The following is a 19,927-nucleotide window of genomic DNA, read 5'->3' on the forward strand; positions in this document are numbered from 1 at the left end:
GTGGATTAAGGGGCGATGTGGAGTGGATAAAGGGGCGATGTGGAGTGGATAAAGGGGCGATGTAGAGTGGGTTAAGGGGCGATGTAGAGTGGGTAAAGGGGCGATGTAGAGTGGATAAGGGGCGATGTAGAGTGGATAAAGGGGCGATGTAGAGTGGATTAGGGAGCGATGTACAGTGGATTAGGGAGCGATGTAGAGTGGGTAATAATCACCACTTGTGACCATGTCATCGCTGCCGTAACCATGTCATCGCTGCCGTGACCATGTCATCGCTGCCGTGACCATGTCATCGCTGCAGTAACCATGTCATCGCTGCCGTGACCATGTCATCGCTGCCGTAACCATGTCATCGCTGCCGTGACCATGTCATCGCTGCCGTAACCATGTCATCGCTGCTGTGTTGATGTCATCGCTGCCGTGTCCATGACATCGCTGCCGTGACCTTGTCATCGCTGCCGTGACCATGTCATCGCTGCCGTAACCATGTCATCGCTGCTGTGTTGATGTCATCGCTGCCGTAACCATATAATCGCTGCCGTAGCCATGTCATCGCTGCCGTAGCCATGTCATCGCTGCCGTGACCATATAATCGCTGCCTCAACCATGTCATCGCTGCCGTAACCATGTCGTCGCTGCCGTGACCATGTCATCGCTGCCGTGACCATATACTTGGTCAGGTGTTTGGTCACCACTTTGGTCAGCACATTGTTCAGCACATTGGTCAGCATCTTGGTCAACACGTTGGTCACCAACTTGGTCACCACTTTGGTCAGGTGCTTGGTCAACACTTAGCCTGGGTGCTAGGTTAGCACTTAGCCCGGGTGCTAGCTTACCACTTTGCCTGGTTCCTAGCTTACCACGTTGCCTGTGTGCTAGGTTATCACTTAGCCTGGGTGCTAGCTTATCACTTCGCCTGTGTGCTAGCTTAGCACGTTGCCTGGTTGCTAGCTTACCACTCTGCCTGGTTGCTAGCTTACCACTTTGCCTGGGTGCTTGCTTAGCACTTTGCCTGGTTGCTTGCTTAGCACTTAGCCTGGTTGCTAGGTTAGCACGTTGCCTGTGTGCTCGCTTACCACTTTGCCTAGGTGCTAGGTTAGCACTTTGCCTGGGTGCTTGCTTAGCACTTTGCCTGGGTGCTAGCTTACCACTTTGCCTGGGTGCTATCTTAGCACTTTGCCTGGGTGCTACCTCGACACTTGGCCTGCGTGCTAGCTTACCACTTTGCCTGGGTGCCAACTTAGCACTTAGCTTGGGTGCTAGGTTAGCACTTAGCCTGCGTGCTAGGTTAGCACTTTGCCTGGGTGCTAGCTTAGCACTTTGCTTGGTCGTTGAGTCATAACCTAATCTATGTGCAATCTAGTTCACATATTGCCGCTAGAGTAATTCGAGACATTAGACTACGTTTGTCGGTTAGGTGAGTAGGTGAGCTATGGTAAGTGCGTGTAGTAATTACAAACGTGAATACGATCACGGTTGTAGATACGATATCTTGGCAAGCCTTCCGACTTGCGCTGCAGCCAACAATGACTGCGCCGTTATCTTGTGCGACGACGGTGATCGTAAGTGTGATTTGATGTGGAGCACATCCAGTCTGCCAACCATTGCGCAGATGAGGTAGAAGAGAGATAGTGACCACAGTGCGAGCACTAGATAGGTGAACGGTTCTCTGATGGTCCAAATGAAGTTGTCACATTCGGTGAATAACTTAACGAAGTAATCCGATTTCAACACTCTGTCCAGCTGAGAGCAGAAATCAGAACATGATTTAGGCGATGTCTCATTATTTAATGTTGCCGCGTTGCCAAAACAGAAACCGAACTGGTACAGTGTTGCGGATACACCCTTGCACTGAACCATCGATGGACACTTGCAATGAGGCTTTGCAGGCTCACTTTCTTTCTGCTCGACGAGCCCATGCTGTCCACGCTTGCATTTCTCAGCACGCAGACACGTATGACATCCCCAGTCTTGGCAGAAAATGTTCTTGAATGCGTTACACAAATTGTTGAGTTGAGTCCAGAGATCCCACGGTAGATAGACAGCCCATGTGAGGTACGTGGCAAAGTTCTTATGAACAAGATATTGATACGCGTCCGAAGCCAGTGTGGATAGGTAGGGAGCACAGCGCATATAACTGTCCTCGCAACTTCTAGTCATGCATAGGCTGGATACATCGGCGTAGACTTCGAGATGATTCACGCCTTCGTGCTCATGCTGACTGTTGCCATAAGCGTCACAAAGTACATTGGTAAGCTTACCCGTGTCAGTGTAGAGCTTAATGGAGAGTTTCTGAATAGAGGCTTCAATCTTAGTTTGTGATACTGGTTTTGTACCTACATTAGTAAGATAAGGTTTAACATTGACCCACTTATTAACCAAGCTTAACCCGAAACCGAAATGCTCCGGCAGCGTTTTCGGCGGAGTTGGTGACAAGCCGAGCAACGATGAAACAAGGCCACTACCTAAGAATTCGCGAATTATCTCACATAGGTCCGCTCCAGTTTTGGTTGACCCGGAGAAACCGCGGAATCCCATGGGCGTCAGACACGGCATCCCGAGCCTAGAAGTGGAGGGGCAAGTGGAGCATTTAGATTTGCATCCAACAGAATCCAATCTGTGTGGCAGGTAGCCCAGTAGAGAGTCACATAGGTAGTTCATCAATGGCGACGTTGGTTGACAATTTGGTTTGCAATTTGGTTGACAGTTTGGTTGGCACGCTGCTTCGTCCGTTGGCTTGATGTTGCAGTGCGATTTGGTTGTAGGTATGTCCCTGCCGTAGTGACAGTCGGCCCATCCGTAGTTCTTGTCTGCGACACTGCATCGTTCGAACAAATACCTGAGCGGCTGCAAAATTCTGCGCAGGAAGTCAAGCAACATCTGCAAACAATCTTCGCCGGAGCTCGGGTAGTACAAATTCAGCGTGTTATTCGAATAGTCGCAGGCGTAGAATGTCGCTGCGTCGCCGTGGCCAACAACGGTAGTGAGCAGATCATACGATTTCGAACAAAGGTATTGCAACACCGTCCGTATGCTCTTATACGTGATCCTCTGCGGGTGCGCCTCTAGGTATGACTTCTCGATGTCAAATACGGTGATCTCTCCGTCGCCAGCAAGCGGCGTATCCGGATTATCAAGCACGTTGGTGAACCCGTCTGATAGCAGCGCCTGGTACGCGGAAGTGTAAGTGAGCCCTGAAAGCCACACCAGCATCTCGAAAACGGTACATGGCGTTCTAGGTTTGGGGAGTATAGCGATGTGACACGCTGCGTTGTACTGGTCGACGTGACGCAGAAGGCATTTGAGAATGTCAAAAAGATTAAAGAGGACGTTCGTCTTGCGTTCATTCGACTCACACTTTTTAAGATGCTCGTTGTCTTTCGCGGCGTCAACCCTAAAACTGATTCTGTTGGCGACGTATTCGCCGTTTATGACGTCCTTGTTCTGTAGCTCCCAGTGCTGTTTGTCGCCGTGTGATACTCTGAAGCCGTGCCGTAGGAACAATCTGCCGAGATCAGAGGTCGAGTGAATTTGGTGTCCCTTCAGACTATTGCAATTTATTCTCAAGTCATGCACAGCCTCGTAAATTGTGGAAAACGCGGTCAAGAATATTTTGGCGCAGCGGTGAGCGTCTTGTGTTAAACCGGTGCTAAGGGCAGTTTCTGTCCATTGGATAGTCTCACTGTCGTAGGCGGAGATGTAGGCCTTGGCTAGCTCACCTACCAGACCCCGGAAGCCGTGCGCAATGGTTTCTAGCAGCGGACTGCTCGGCTCAGAAAATGACTCAGGGTGTAGGCCGTTGATCGCATCGGTCAGTCCGTCGAGGAGGCCGGGCACATGATGATCATACCTGTTGCCGGCTCTGATTTGGTTAACTAATTTCTCGAGTTCATTTTGTACGCAGTCAACAGCGTCGGAGTAGTTGTTTGTGGACCTCTGAGACGAAGGGTGTTTCTTGGCATGGTTGTCGTTGTTCTGTCTGCCGATCTCTGCTTTAAGGTAGTCGTGGAGTGGTGAGCAGAAATTTTGGAAGGCGAAGGACAGATCACGGACACTTTTTGTCTCCTTCTTAGGAACGATGTTGGCGTTGAAGCTGTCGTAGAGTTTTTCCATGAAACCCTTGAATCCGGTATGCTTGTCATCTTCTATGGCGGCCGGCAGTTTTTCTAACTCCGATATAGTCTTCGTGACAAACGCTTCTAAGATAGATTTCACCGATAGAATGTAACTCTTGTGGGCGTCCGTGATGATATTATATCTCGCCTTATCGAACTCCTGGTTGACGTGATCGGTAATGGGTTGTATTGTTGAGATGCACAGCTGGTCGGCGTGTTCAGCAAATGCCCTTGCTTTTCTGAGCGGACCACTTTGCAGATTGCTTTGAAGCTCTGTAAATTTGTTATGGAGTTCCTGGAGGCTGCCGTGCGCCACTTTACTGCTGGTTGTCATACCAATTTTATTGTTCTTCAACAATGTTAATTGCTGTTGTACTTCGTTGCCCGTTTGGTCAAAAGCTTTTAATATATGTTTCAGAGATGCAGTAATTTCTGTGGATATATGTGTCAGCGCGGTATTGATTCCACCGGCTGTTATGTCTATAGTTCTCTTAGTAATAGCGTCAACGGCTGGAGTCAGAGATTTATCTCTGTAAGTTTTATAGGTTCCTAATGTCTCGTCTACATCCATGTCTGCGCCTGCACCATCGTTAGACTTCTTAAAAACACTTCCAACGCTGGCTGCGAAAGCATCAATCGCATTCTTAATTGTATTATCGAAATCGCTCACAAGCTTTTTTAGGCCCTTAGCTTTATCCTTTGCGCTAGAATAGTACTCAATATCAAATTCCTTGTCGTTATCTACAGCATTTTTGAGTCTTTCAACTTTCACATGTATGGCTTCCACAACTACTTTGACCTCTTCATGTATTTGCTCCTTAATTGATGTCATCACTTTCTGAACGACCTGATGGGAGTGCGTGGTAACGGCTTTCGCAATGCCAGAAAGGTAGGTGAGTAGGGATCGTACGTCTTCCTTGGAGATTGCATTTGACTGCAACTTTGGAATTATGGATTGAAAATTAGGGGCATACCTCGTCAGTTCCAGTTTGGAAAAATTTTCCATATCAATGCCCTCAATCTTAACCTTCGTGATATCGAGATCTGTAACCGTACCATTAACAACCTTTTGAACTTCCTGTAGCTGTTGTCTAAGATTTTGTTTAACACTAGACAATGCTAGATTTATATCTTTATTCTGCACATTAACAAGCAAACTAATCACCTTTGCAATTTCCGCCATCGCTTCCTTGACGGGCGTCATGACTTGAGAGTCCAGATTTGAGAAATAACTTGTCAACTTTTGATAAGCGTTACTTTTAAGGGACATTAACATTTTCATTTTATCGGTAATACCTTTAATGCCATTTAGCTTCTTTACATTATCCAAGTCCGCCGACACTTTCCCGATTGCCGTGTCAATAGCTTTCTGAGTTGCAGCAATTTTTTTCGAAAACTGCTCTGAACCTACTTTAAGTATTACGATGGGCGTACTAACAATGTCCTCCATCCTCACCAAATCCTTCTTCAACTCACCATTCAATCCGTCAAGCGCAATCTCGACTTTCTTCGCCATATCTGTAACGTCAATGACATATCCTCCAATGTTATCCCTCCATCTATTCAACTCCTTCGCCTTTTCATCAATCCATGCATTCTTTTCATAACTAAGACTCCCATTTACAATTTTATTAACATCTTTGCCCACCTGAAGTATTGCACCGTCTGCTTCGTTTATCCATTGTTGTAACTGATTAATGTTGTCCTGCAAATTCTTACTAATCTTTTCAAGGTCATTCAAAATCATCTTAACCCATGCTTTAAGCTGCTCGACAAGATCCTTCACATCCTTCTGAATCTTTTCGTTTATGCAGTTTTTCATTGTTGCAAGTTTATCTACAATCTCAGTTATGGTCACATAACTACGCTTTTCTCTCGTACATGATGTCTCAAGTCTGCTGGTCTCATGCTTGATGCACTCACGGACACTACTTACACTCTCACGCAATTTATAATGAAGATCATTAATTACTTTGGTTGTTTTCAGAATTTCGCGTTCAAATTGGTTGCCGTAACCGACATATTTTTCGGCCAGCAATTCCGTGGGCTTTACGTGCGACGCAATTTCATCCGAAGGCATGCTCCTTATCAGTTTCTCGTTAGGAATTTTAGCGCTTTCCTTGGGGAAGTCTGTTTTCAAATGCTTTAACAACTTATTAATTGGTTCACCTACCTTAGTATTCGACTCCACAATTTTCTCATTGTACTGCCTCACCCTGCTAGTGACACGGTCCACGACGCTCGTGAAGCCTTCAACACCTGAACATAATTTGGCATTTATTTCACGAATTAAACGGTCTAAAAACATTGTCTTACCTGCTTCATAAGGCTGTTTCTCGCTGACATCCTTGAGCACCTGATACAAAAATCCCATCACCCCGTCACACAGCCTATCCAGGTCAGAGTAGACGATGCCAGTGCCGTCGTAGCCTTTGGACTCAGAGTTGAAGCCGAGGAATTTTTCGAGGCCAGTGCAGAGGTTATTAAGGATGTTAGTAGGGTCATTTAACGCATTATTAGAATTCTCATGAAATCCACAGAGCTTCTGCACTTTCTTCAAAGCCTCCAACTTGGACTGCAATTTGTCTGAGTCAGCAGAGGGAGAGGGGGGAGGAAGAGAAGGATTTTGAAGCGATTGAAGCTTCTTAAGTTTATCATCAGTAAGCTGAATATCTTTCTTAACTTGTTACTAAGCTCACTAATTTTTAGGTTGTCAACAGACTGGCCACCAGAGTTGTCAGACACAGAAAGGTTAGTAACAAGAGAATTGTAAACATCATTTAGGTCATTTTTAAGGTCGGAATTATTGTCGAAACAAGCTTTAATAGCATTCTTAACGGCTTTCTTAACACTCTCACTCTCACCAACAAATCCTCCAAGTTGACCAGCAAGGTGACCAAGGCTAATGAGCTTGGACTCAATGTCCTCCAAAGCTTTTTTAGTAGCATCATCAGTGAGAGAATGGTCGGCATCAACAAGTTATTATAATGATTTATGGAGGTCATAGCGTTAATATAACGAAGTAATTCAAGAGATTTGGAGATAGGGTGAACATGGTCAGGGCAGTGGCAAGAGGTGGAAGAGGGGAAGTGAAGGGTGACAAGGCACAAGTTACTATTGTGGTTTATAGAGGTCATAGCGGTCTTAGGGCGAGGTAATTCAAGGGATGTGGAGTGGGTTAGGGAGCGATGTAGAGTGGGTTAAGGGGCGATGTAGAGTGGATAAGGGAGCGATGTAGAATGGGTAAAGGGGCGATGTAGAGTGGGTTAAGGGGCGATGTAGAGTGGATAAAGAAGCGATGTAGAGTGGGTTAGGGAGCGATGTAGAGTGGATTAGGGAGCGATGTAGAGTGGATAAAGGAGCGATGTAGAGTGGATAAAGGGGCGATGTGGAGTGGATAAAGGAGCGATGTGGAGTGGTTAAGGGGCGATGTAGAGTGGCTTAGGGAGCGATGTGGAGTGGATAGAGGGGCGATGTAGAGTGGGTAAAGGGGCGATGTAGAGTGGATAAAGGAGCGATGTAGAGTGGGTAAAGGAGCGATGTGGAGTGGATAAAGGAGCGATGTGGAGTGGGTTAGGGAGCGATGTAGAGTGGGTTAAGGAGCGATGTAGAGTGGGTAAAGAAGCGATGTAGAGTGGGTTAAGGGGCGATGTAGAGTGGGTAAAGGGGCGATGTAAAGTGGGTAAAGGAGCGATGTAGAGCGGATAGAGGAGCGATGTAGGGTGGATAAAGGAGCGATGAAGAGTGGGTTAGGGAGCGATGTAGAATGGATAAGGGGCGATGTAGAGTGGGTAAGGAGCGATGTAGAGTGGATAAGGGAGCGGTGTAGAGTGGGTTAAGGGGCGATGTAGAGTGGGTTAAGGGGCGATGTGGAGTGGGTTAGGGAGCGATGTAGAGTGGGTTAAGGAGCGATGTAGAGTGGGTTAAGGAGCGATGTAAGGTGGGTTAGGGAGCGATGTAGAGTGGGTTAGGGAGCGATGTGGAGTGGATAAAGGAGCGATGTAGAGTGGATTAGGGAGCGATGTAGAGTGGGTTAGGGAGCGATGTAGAGTGGATGATAATCATCACTTAGGTCATCACCTTGGTCATCACGTTGGTCACCACTTTGGTCAGCATCTTGGTCACCACTCTGGTCAGCACATTGCTCAGCACATTGGTCAGCACTTTAGTTAACTACTACACAAGCACACACAACGATTAATGAGTGATGCAACAGATTAAAGCACAATTCGTTGTATAGGTGAGTAGGTGATATGCTAGGTGAGTGTAGATAGTGAACGTGAGTACGATTATGGTTGCAGGTAAAACACCCTGTTAAGCTTGTTAACACGTCCAGCAGCAAGTAGTGACTGAGCAGCGATACGATGACTCGAGGGACTATGCAAATGCGATTTGATGTGGAGCAGGTCGAGGCGGATGACCATGATGTGGATGAGGTACAGGACAGAGAGGAGCCAGAGCGCTACGTTGAGCCAGATGAAGGGGGCGCGAATTTGGAAGATGAATTGGGGTATTGTGACATGGACCAATTTGGCAAGCGGATGCCCATCTACTTCTTTTTCATTGGTAACGCTTTTCAATACCATACACAAATCTTTGCACGTGCGCTTGGTTGTCTTGGCAGATAGACTATTGCAATCTCCAAGTACGAAACCATATTTGTAGAAAGTGGGACGCATGAATTTGCAGTCAACTATGGATCCACATGATTCATCATGAGCAGAACCTGGAGACATCGGCAACTCAGTTGCTGTACATTTATTCCTACATTTACTGACACGGCACCTAGAGCCAGTAGAATTGCAGTTAGTAGCGCATTCTTTGTACAGCTGTTTTAGCAAATCAAGGAATGACTCTGTGCAGTAGACAATCCAAGACAGATATTTGTCTGCATTTTCTTTTGTGAAAGTAGCGCACATATCTTGACAAATCGGCCTCAAGTATGGACCGCAAGGATGAGATGAAACAGATGATGAATTGGTATGGCAATCAACAAGTGCGTATAGATCGCCCGTAATATGCGAGCTCTTCTGGCTTGGGGGCTTCGTGCCATGGTCCCTGTGCTTGAATATGGTAGTGATGTCCAATTCGGTTTGGGGATTCTCGAAGTTAGAATCCATGACAGCTTTATGGAATGCGTCTTCCCTGTGCATCTGACGTGTTCCGGCAGCCTTGTCCCACTCATTAAGCAGAGTGCAATAGAAAGCGAACATGTCACCTAAAGTTTTCGGTGCACTAGGGAGGATGCATTTGAGTTGACTGCAGAGTTTTGTTAGAGGCGACATTTTGCTACCGCAGAATTCATGAAGCGTATTCAATATATGTTCACCAGTGTATCTGTGTGACGCCATTTGACTAATTTCTCCGAATCCCATGGGCGTATTACAAGGACCACCGGAGTGATTTTTTAATGAACATTGCAGTTTACCTTTCTCGAATTTTAGATGATGCGGTAGGAAACCCTGCAACCCATCTTCTAAAAACGATTGAAGCGGCGACTTAAGCCCGCAGTTGACTGTTTGGTTGCACTTTTGGTTACAACTTTGGTTATGACTTTGGTCAGCACGTTGCTCAGGGCATTGGATGTTGTTGCACTTCCAGTTAGACCCACCGATATCACGACCATACCAGCAGTTGGCCCAGCCGCTGAGATCACTGGAATAACATTGACGATACAGGAAATAAAGTTGATGGTGAACGCGTGTCACGATATCAAACAAGCAGCATACTAGTGTTATCATATCGGCGGGATATGCAAATTTATCTGCGTTGGTGTTGAAGTCGCAAGCGTAACGTCCTTCTGCGTGACCATAGCCTAGTACGGCAACTAGTATGGTCTCCGAGTAGACACAAACATCGCGAAGGCTGGCCGATAATCTTGGAGCCGTGATATCGTGAGGATAGGCTGCCAGGGATACTTCTTTTTCAACACCAACAGCTATACCGTCTTCCGTATTAGCTTCAACGGCACCTTCGTCCGGCTTTTCAAATAGATCTTCGAAGCCGTTGAGTGTCAGTTCTGTGTACACGCGATTATGCGTGAGACCAGTCAGCCAAAGCAGCATATCGTAGACGGACGATGGATGTCTGCCGGTTGAGGAACTGGTTACGTGGCAGACACGGTAATACGTTTCAAGGCAATCATACAGGAAGTCAAGTATGTCAATTGCGCTGATAGTTTTTTCATCGCCATTATCACGATTGTGGTTAGATGACAGCCAATGTTTGACTTGTTTAAGCTTCTCACTTCCGTTGACCATTGCTTTTAATTTCTCATTAATACTTTGGCAACTCATTTCATTACGCAGTTCACCGTTTTGCATTCTGGCAGAATCTGATACAGCGTAACCGACCCCTTTAAAGCACAATCCGAGAGGATTATTTTTGTCATGTAAGTTAAGTTTAAACGTTTTCCATGAATAGACGCATTTTGATCGCATTTCACTAACATCGTTAGACATGATTGAGATCATGGTGAGGAAGACTTTTGACAAATCCCTTCCTTCCGCAGTCAAGTCATACTTCTCCACTACCCCCCTTAGACTAGATTCTTGTTTATAGTCTTTAATTAGCTCGCCTTTCAACGTCTGATGATCATACACGCTTATGTAAACCTTCCTCAATTCGTCTACAAACTGGGACAAACCTCCGGTGACACTGTCCATTGTCGGAGTGTTTGGCTTAGAGAAGTCTTCCGGTTTCATTTTGCTGATCGCGCCACTCAACTTATCGAGCATCTCAGGTACCTGACTATCGTACCTATTTGTTTCCTTGAGGTGATCAAGTAAGTCATTAAATGAGGCATTGATGTCACCAAGCATCGAGGTGTATAGCGTCTCTTCAGTTGGAGTCTTTTGGTTCTTTTTATTTTCCTCGTTATGTAGTCTCTTAATTTCACCGTTAATATATGCCTTAAGCGGCCAGAAAAACTTTTGGAAATTCTTGGACAACTTTTGAAACGTTGCTTTATTATCCAGTGGTGGCCGGGATAGTTCGTCTGCAACTTCTTTAAGTAATTGCATATTCACATTCGACGTATCATTACCATTAATCCTCCCCTGCAACGCCCGCATGAATCCTTTAAATCCCTCCTTCCTGTCCTTTTCGATTAGATCCGGCAGAGGTGACAATTCCTCGGTGACCTTCTGGGCGAAGGCCGTCAGCAAATCCTTTACGGAGGAGACGTATTGTTTCCGCGCCAGAGTGGTGAGGGTGGAGGTAGCGTCTTTTAGTTTCGAGTTAATGTATTTTTCGATGAAGTATATAGTGCTATCGCGTAATTCTATGGCCTCCGATTCCAAACAGCTGTTTAAATCATTGAGAACATCAGTGAGCAGACCGTTTTGCAAAGTTTCTAATTCGTCTCTAATCTTGGCGAGCTTTGCATCAATCCGATCGTTTGTCACAATGTGCAAACAACGGTATATTTGTCGGCCCGTCATGGCAAATGCTGCTACGAGGTAGTTGATATTGTCGTTGATTTTAGTTGACCACTTTTTCAGGTTTTGTAAGGTTGCCTCGACATTAAATACCTTAGCAGAGTAGTTGGTGATGGCATCAAGGGCGCTGTTAACTTTACCTTTTCCATGTTGCTCATCTACGTAATTCGTCAACGTTCTGTCTACGGTTATATCATCGCCGAGATCGACGCTAGTTGACGTTGGTTTCTTAAACACTTCCTGCACTTTCTCAGCGAATGTCCCATGGATTGACTGTTTAATGTCAACATCTTGATTGGAGATCGTGGCATCTCCGCCAAGCGCTTTCTCTAGGCTACTGTTAAGGTTGGAAATTTGTGTTTTTGCTGTATCCAACGCGTTGCTGATTTTTGGACCGGCTGAGGTATCGAGATTCTTTTGGATTGATTTTACTTTTTCTATGGCCATAAACAAGGTATTTCCCAGCTTGAAATGGTCATCACCCGTAAGTGATTCGACCGCCTTACCGGCTGTTCTCGCCACACCTACGAGCTGCAATAAGATGGAAGAGACAGCGGCGTCGAGAGAGACTAAATCTCCGTTATGCGTGTTATTTTTAACAAAATTATTGATTTCATTAGCTATGTTACTGATTTCGACATTGCCGATTTTCCTAGTCTTTATACATCTACCAAGTGCGTCTGAAAAGCTATTGCAAACCTTCCGGATGATGCAAATGTTTTTTTCCATACCTGTTTTTCCATCGGCTGTTCCAGCGCCGAGGATGGCTCCGTTAATGTCGCTAACAAGCTTCTCACTGATAACATCTCTTATTTTTTTATTTAGCTGAGTATATGTTCCATTATCATTGTTTTGATATATCGGTTGTAGATGACTTTTATTCCCAACGAAATTTTTAATGTACCCACTAACCGGTTCGTTTAGCAAAATGTAATCAATCCACTGATGCACTACGCTAGTAAAACCAGAGCCATCATTCGCCTTATTCTGAAACTTTTTACTGTGTTCATTCACCTTTGTCTGGATAGAGCCGATACCATCGTATTTGAATGCATTATAACTACCACCATTAAGAATTTGTTCAGAACGAGTAGTTATATCTACTTTGAGTTTTTCCCAATCATAGTATATACCAGTTGACTTACTTTTCCCCTCGACCTGCTCTTTAATCCTTCCAATGTGCTTCTTAATTGAGTTAACATATTCTTTGGCGTAGTCCGTTACTGAAGCTTTAATTGTTCTTCGCATACTCGCCAAATCCTTTACAAGCTGTGCATCTAACCCTTTAAGGGCGTCCGCCGCCGTTTGCACTAATTCAGAAACTTTCATCCTCATATCATCCACATGCGCTCCGAGAGATATTATCCATCCTTTCAACTCCTTAGCAACATGTTCGATCTCCATGCGGTAATCTGAACCGACCTCCCTGTTTACAATTTTCTGAACATCATTATCCCTAACCTCATCAATATATCTTTTTGTCTTACTAATCCATTGTGTTAAGTTGCTGGCATGTTTCGAGAGATCGTGATTCATAGACACCAGTTTAGCTTTGATGGGTGTGATTTTTTCTATTAGTTTCTCAACGAGGGTCTCGACACGCTCTCTGATTTCTACTTGCACGTACGTGTTAATATGCTCCATGCTGTCATTAACTGTTTTTATCATATTATTTAGGTCATTTTCTTTTTTTCTTGACAACTTGTCCAGTCTATCTCGCTCATGTTGTATAGTCCCTTTTGCATTTCTAACTTTATCACACAATGTACTATTTAGGTTAAAAATATTATTACGCGCGTCAAAAAGTCTATTTTCTAAAGTTAGCGTATTGTCGAGGCAGCTACGCACCAAGTGCCAGGCGTCGTTCACCTTAGCAGAAGCTTCAATTTCACCTGAAAAAGCATTATCATTTAGATTTTCACTCACCTGTTTTTTAAGCTCTTCCATATCTTCTTGTAATTTTTCAATCGGCCCTTTCACCCTCTCATTCCCCTCCTGCACTTCCCTGTTATACCCCGCGATGCGAGCAGGCAACTCGTCGAAAAGCTTTTTAAAGCCCTCGTGACCTGAGCAAAGATGTTTGTTAATTACGCTGCTTACCGAATTTAATGTATTTTTACCCACATTGTAAGGCTGTTTCTCGCAGACATCCTTAAGCACCTGATACAAAAACGCCATCACCCCGTCACACAGCCTGTCCAAGTCGGAGTACACAATCCCAGAGCCGTCGTAGCCTTTGGACTCAGAGTTGAAGCCGAGGAAGGTCTGAAGGCCGTCACAAAGATTCTCTAAAAGCTTTTTAGGCTCATTTTGTTTAGTATTAAGATTAGTATAGAAATCACAAAGCTTCTTCACTTCCTTCAAAGCCTCCAACTTGGAGTGCAATTCGGCTGGGTCAGCAGAGGGAGAGGGGGAAGTGGAAAGAGGATTAAGATGGTTATTATGGTTTTCAAGTTGTTGTTCAAGAAGCTTAATTTCTTGACTAACTCGCTGACTAAGCTTCTCAATTTCACCGGTGTCAACAGCCTGGTCAGCAGAGTTGACAGACTCAGAAAGGTTAGTAACATAAGAAGAGTAAAGATGTTTTAGGTCATTTTTAAGGTCTTTATTAGTGTCAAAAACAGCGATAATAGCATTCTTAACGGCTTTCTTAACACTCTCACTTTGACCAACAAATCCTCCAAGCTGGCCAGCAAGGTGACCAAGGCTAATGAGCTTGGAGTCAATGTCCTTCAAGGCTCTTCTAGTAGCATCATCAGTAAGAGAATGGTCAGTATCAGCAAATTATTATAAAGGTTTATAGAGGTCATAGCGGTAATAATACGAAGTAATTCCAAAGATTTGGAGTTAGGGTGAACATGATGGGACTTGGCAGTGGCAAGAGGTGGAAGAGGGAAGTGAAGGGTGACAAGGCACAAGTTATAGTCATGGTTTATAGAGGTCATAGCGGTATAGTAGAGTGGGTTAGGGAGCGATGTAGAGTGGATAAGGGGGCGATGTAGAGTGGGTTAAGGGGCGATGTAGAGTGTGTTAAGGGGCGATGTAGAGTGGATAAAGGGGCGATGTAGAGTGTGTTAAGGGGCGATGAAGGGTGGGTAATAATCACCAATTGTGACCATGTCATCGCTGCCTAACCATGTCATCGCTGCCGTAACCATGTCATCGCTGCCGTGACCATGTCATCGCTGCCGTCACCATGTCATCGCTGTCGTTACCATGTCATCGCTGCCGTGACCATCAACTTGGTCACCACTTTGGTCATCGCTTTGGTCGTGGCATTGGTCACCACGTTGGTCATGGCATTGGTCAGCACTTTGGTCAGCGCATAGGTCACCACGTTGGTCAGCACTTTGGTAAGGTGATAGGTCAGGTGGTTGGTCAGCACTTTAGTTAAGTACTACACAATCACATACAACGATTAACGAGTGATACAACAGATTAAAGCACAATTCGTAAGTTAGGTGAGTACGTGATATGCTAGGTGAGTATAGATAGTCAACACGTGAGTACGATTATGGTTGCAGGTAAAACACCCTGTTAAGCTTGTTAACACGTGCGGCGGCGAGTAGTGATTGAGCAGCTATGCGATGACTCGAGGGACTATGCAAATGCGATTTGATGTGGAGCAGGTCGAGGCGGATGACCATGATGTGGAGGAGGTAGAGGACAGAGAGGAGCCAGAGAACTAATACGGTGATTGAGAAATTCAATCTGATAGCCCATAAGAAGTCGTCGATTTGTTTGCGTAATTCAATGAGCACGGAGTTTTCAACGAGCATTAATTTCAACGCTTCGCAGAAATCTTTGCACGTCCTTTTGGCGGCGGTATCCTTCCCCAACCCGTTGAGTGCCCACGGATTACCAAATGTGAACCCGTATTTGTACAACGTTGGATGGGTGTTGCGGCACGTGATGATTGATCTGCATTCCTTTTCGTGAGAGTGATCGCTTAGCTTCTTACGATCCTCTTCCTTGTCGGAGTATTTGACTTGGCACGTCTCGACACATCTTTTATCATGGCATCTACTTCCTCTCTTGTCACATTTTGCGCAGCACTCGTCGTACAATTTCTTGAGCAGATCACAGAATGTCTCTGTAATGTACACGATCCAAGACAAGTGATTGCCTTTATGCTTGGACGAGTAATAGCTAAACGTGTTAAAGGTCACTGACCTAATGTATAGACCACATGGTTTATCGGAACCAGATACGCAACTCGTGATGCTGCACAAATCACCTTTGAGATGTTTGTCGGTGTGATTATCGCTACTAATCAGCGCATCTGGAGTAACATTTTGGTAAGGGTTTCCGAAATTCGCTTCGGCGATGGCGGCACGAAACGATGTCTGCGTACGCATTTCATCACCTTTGCGCTCATAAAACCCGCCACTCCAATTCGCAATGTAACCGTAGTAAAAAGCGAAAATGTCACCCAGTGTCTGAGGGGGCATCTGTAATAGACACGTTAGCTGAGCGCAAAGCTTGGTTAGTGGAGAAGATTCGTTGCCACAATAGAATCTTAGAACGTTCATGAGATGAACACCGTCCCGGGTATGTGAAGCCATCACACTGATGTCTGGAAAACCCATTGGGGTATTGCACGGCAGTCCCCTATGATTGGAGACAGTGCATTCTAGCTTACATCCCGGTTTTTTGAATTCATGAGGTAGGAACCCAGGGAGACCATCTTCTAAAAAGGATTGGAGTGGCGACTTAATACCGCACTTTGGATGCTGGTCACCCATTTGGTTGTGTATTTGGTTGCACGTTTGCTTACACTTTTGGTTGGCACATTGCTTGGTGTTACAGTTGAACGACGAGCCGCCGATCGCATTACCATACAGACAATCACGCCACCCGGAACAGCTGTCGTCGTTACGGCACTGTCTATATACGAAGAAAAGTTGTCGGTACAATCTATTCAGAATATCAACGAGCATATCGAAGCACGAACCTGGAGCAGTAGGATACGAAAACCCATCTTCGTTAGCGCTAAAGTCACAAGCATATACGCCGTCGTTATGGCCGTGTCCGAGGATTGTGATCAATACTGTTTCCGCGTATCTACATACATCGTAGAGTGCGTCGCATAGGTCCCTAGGTTTAATGGTTGAAGTGCCGACAAGTTGGAGGTCATTGACGGAAATATCTTTATAATCGCGATCCTCATACTTCTTAGGTTTCGAGAACAACGTTTTAGTGTAATCTTCGACTTTGCTTAGCATCGCGTTGTACCGCAAACCAGCACACCACTTAAGCATCGCGAAAACTGTTGTAGGAGTTTTCGGTGGCGTAAGCCTGACATGGCAAACGTAGTAATAGCTGCGCAGACAGTCCGTCAGTTTATTGATGGCTGCTGTATTTAACATTTGCGTCAGGAAACCCTTAATATTTGCGCCTTGGCATTCGGTCTTATTGCGCAAGGTACCGTCATGGCTGTCTCTTTCAGTGGAAACATTATATCCCCGTTGACCAAAGAATTTTCCGATATCGGTATACAAATTAATTTGCTCCGTACTCCACTCCCTTCCATTATTGCATTTCTCGGTAAGCACTTTAAAGTCATTACTCAGTGTCGCCAGGGAGGTAAGGAACACCTTCGCGCACTTCCTCCCGTACTCGGTTATTTCAGTCTCGTCACCGGCTTTTGCGGGAGATTTAACTGTTTTAGTCTCAGATGACCGCTTATCTTTAACCACCTCATCAGTGAACCTCTCCCCCGAGTACCTGCTGACGTACTGCTTCGCGAGCTCCCCGTGGAACGCCCGGACGCCGGCCTTGACGACGTTGAGCAGCGGGGAGGCCTCGGCGAATTCGGAGGGGGTGAGGCGGTCGAGCTGCGTTTGGAGGTCGGCGAGCTTGCGGGAGACGTCGGCGTGGAAGTGGCGTTGGTCGTGCATTGTGGACAGGAGGGAGGAGAGGGCGTCGGCGAGGGGGGTGAGAAGAGGGGAGTGGTCGGTGAGGTCGGGCTGATTTTTGAAGTCAACAAAGAAATCTTCACAAAAAAGTTTAACTTTTCCAGCATAAGTACGTAGTTGAGTGCCTGAACTATGCAGTCGGTTGAGCGGTTCTTGAAACTTGTTCATGAGGCCTTTCAGGCCGCTCGCCGAATCACGGTCAATGATGTCCTTGATTTGGGGAATGCGCTCCGTTATGCAGTCTTTCAGGGATTTGAAATCAGCGTTTCTCTGTGCGTTGAACATTTTTTGGACATATTCCTCTACCTCATTGAAAGCGTTATTCACTCGGCTTTGAAGCTTGCTTTTCAGCAGTGGCATGATGACCTTCACAGTACCTTGTGCGGAGCTCAACGATCCTTCTAGAGCTTCCATGGCAGTGTTAAAAGCGGACTCTGCTGCGCTAATGGGTGTGTTAATGTCTTTGATTTTGGCAAGTATCTGTTCGATCTCATTTTTCAAAGTTTGCATCGTTTGTTCGGCGTGTATACGTTTGCCGTCGACAATACTGGGAAATGTTTTTAGTATGCCAAGTTGTTTCTCAATCTCCTCAATCGCAAATGTAAGACTCTTCTTGGATGTATCGAATTCCGTCATCAGCGTCGCCACGTCAATATTGGTTGTGATAATTTTATCCATGACAAATTTCTCAAGAGCATCGTCAATGGCTTTTCGAGCTGCAGCTTTGATTTGCTTCTTCGCCGCATCGTCAAACGTGGTGATGGATTGGTGAAGGTTATTAACTGCATTGGTTACGCTGTCCACTAGTTTTTGTATATCTTCCTCGGCGGATTTCGCAGCATTTGCCGACGTTGTCAATCGCTTTAGCTTTGACTCAAATGCTTTGAACGCAATCAGGAACTCATCGTGGGTGTCGCCAACTGTGTCAGGATGTTTCAGTTTTTTCATTTCGTTGCTTATCTGACTGTAAATACCGCTCTCAGCTGTCCTAGGCTGTCCGTTAATTTGTACACCAATCGCATCCCTAAACTTTTCACTCCCCTTGTTAGCAGCTTCCTTTGCGAACGTTTGGATGGATTGAACCGCAGCGTCTACTTTAGAAATTAAATCATTTTTCAAAGCTGTAACAGCAGGATTTGTATCTTCAACATTGGAATCCAGAGACATACCCTCAATTTCGATAGCTTCTCTAATATCATCCAGCACCATTTCTAGGTGGGCTTGCAAATCTATTCCGGGTCCACTAAGTATCTGCTTGAATGCAGCCACTTCCTGCAATGCCGCGATGCCAGGACCAGCTTTAGCGGTAAATTGATCATCCCCAACATCTCCACTGGATGGGTCAGCCGTTTGAATGGCCTTCATGACAGCACCAACTATCTCTTTAATATATGCTCCTAACTTATCATTTATTCCTTTTTTAAGCTCCTGAACCTGATCATTCAACTCGCCCGCAACGTCCTGTAACTTACTTTGCAATTCTTCGTGAATGGTATTATGAATGTTTTGAAGCGTAGACAACGGCCCACCAATAACATCTGCCAACTTATTTAGACCGTTTCTAATTTCCTCTGTTTTTATGTCGGATGCCTGTCGATACAACTGCGCAAATTGCACATTAAACCCTCCCACACCATTTTCATACTTAGTCTTCAGTTTCACAGATGGGTCGGTAATTGTCCCAGCAAGTGCATCCAGATCGCTCTTAGCCTTGCCCAGATCGGACAACGCTTGAGTGGTTACGCTCCCAATGTCGATGTTTTCAATAGTCTTCATTAACTCCTCCAATCCATGGCGAACATCAGCTTCCAGTCCGCTAACTTCTGTCTGCACGGTACCGAAGTTCTCCAGAAGAGTCGACGACGCTCCTTTTTTTCCGGTTAGCTTCTCAACCGCTGCTTTCATCTGTTCAAACTGCTGCTTAATATCATTCTTATATTTCTCGAAATCATTCGCCGACGTACCAACTAGCTTATCGGCCAACTGCTGGGCAGATGTCACGGCTCTCTTTATCTCCTTCATGTGTTTGTTCTTTTCTTTCTTAACGTTCTTGATCTCAGTTCCGATATTATGCAATTTTTCATTCAACTCCCTCTGAACATCCTGTATTTGATTCGCAATATGCTGGTTAACGTTTTGGGGGATCTCACTGAATTTGCTGTCAAGCTCATTCAATGCGTCGAGGAAACTATCATCATTTACCGAGTTCCAAAAATTCTGCGCAACTTGCCTTAACAATTCAATTCTGGGCGCCACTGTATTCTTAAGATTGTCGTCAACGTTCACCAACGCTGCCTCCGATTTTTCAACCTCCTGAACATAGAGGCTGGAAAAGCCTCGCCAGGTGGATAACTGGTCAGTGATTAATTTATCAACCATATTTAAAGAAGCATGGTTATTTAAAGTTTTTTCAAGGTTTTCTAACGGTGTCATTACCGCTTTATTTTTCCCCTCCACC

The 19,927-nt window shown here is 45.4% G+C and overlaps 3 protein-coding genes across 3 annotated transcripts; all 3 read right to left on the reverse strand.

Moving 5' to 3' along the window:
• Positions 1–1,467: 1,467 nt before the first annotated feature.
• BBBOND_0005870 (hypothetical protein, conserved) lies at positions 1,468–7,167 on the reverse strand (the record flags this gene model as incomplete). Its single annotated transcript, XM_012915413.1, is given in 4 exon segments — positions 1,468–6,371; positions 6,429–6,794; positions 6,812–7,037; positions 7,132–7,167. 4 exon segments carry the CDS (start codon positions 7,165–7,167, stop codon positions 1,468–1,470), a joined length of 5,532 nt encoding a protein of 1,843 aa, XP_012770867.1.
• Positions 7,168–8,401: 1,234 nt separating this feature from the next.
• BBBOND_0005880 (hypothetical protein, conserved) lies at positions 8,402–13,729 on the reverse strand (the record flags this gene model as incomplete). The annotated part of the gene is made up of 1 exon (XM_012915414.1): positions 8,402–13,729. The coding sequence occupies one exon, from the start codon at positions 13,727–13,729 to the stop codon at positions 8,402–8,404; it is 5,328 nt and encodes a 1,775-aa protein (XP_012770868.1).
• Positions 13,730–15,063: 1,334 nt separating this feature from the next.
• BBBOND_0005890 (hypothetical protein, conserved) lies at positions 15,064–19,902 on the reverse strand (the record flags this gene model as incomplete). The annotated part of the gene is made up of 1 exon (XM_012915415.1): positions 15,064–19,902. One exon carries the CDS (start codon positions 19,900–19,902, stop codon positions 15,064–15,066), a length of 4,839 nt encoding a protein of 1,612 aa, XP_012770869.1.
• Positions 19,903–19,927: the final 25 nt, after the last annotated feature.

The sequence above is a fragment of the Babesia bigemina genome, scaffold Bbigscaff_76772 (assembly GCF_000981445.1).
Source record: "Babesia bigemina genome assembly Bbig001, scaffold Bbigscaff_76772".
NCBI lineage: Eukaryota > Apicomplexa > Aconoidasida > Piroplasmida > Babesiidae > Babesia > Babesia bigemina.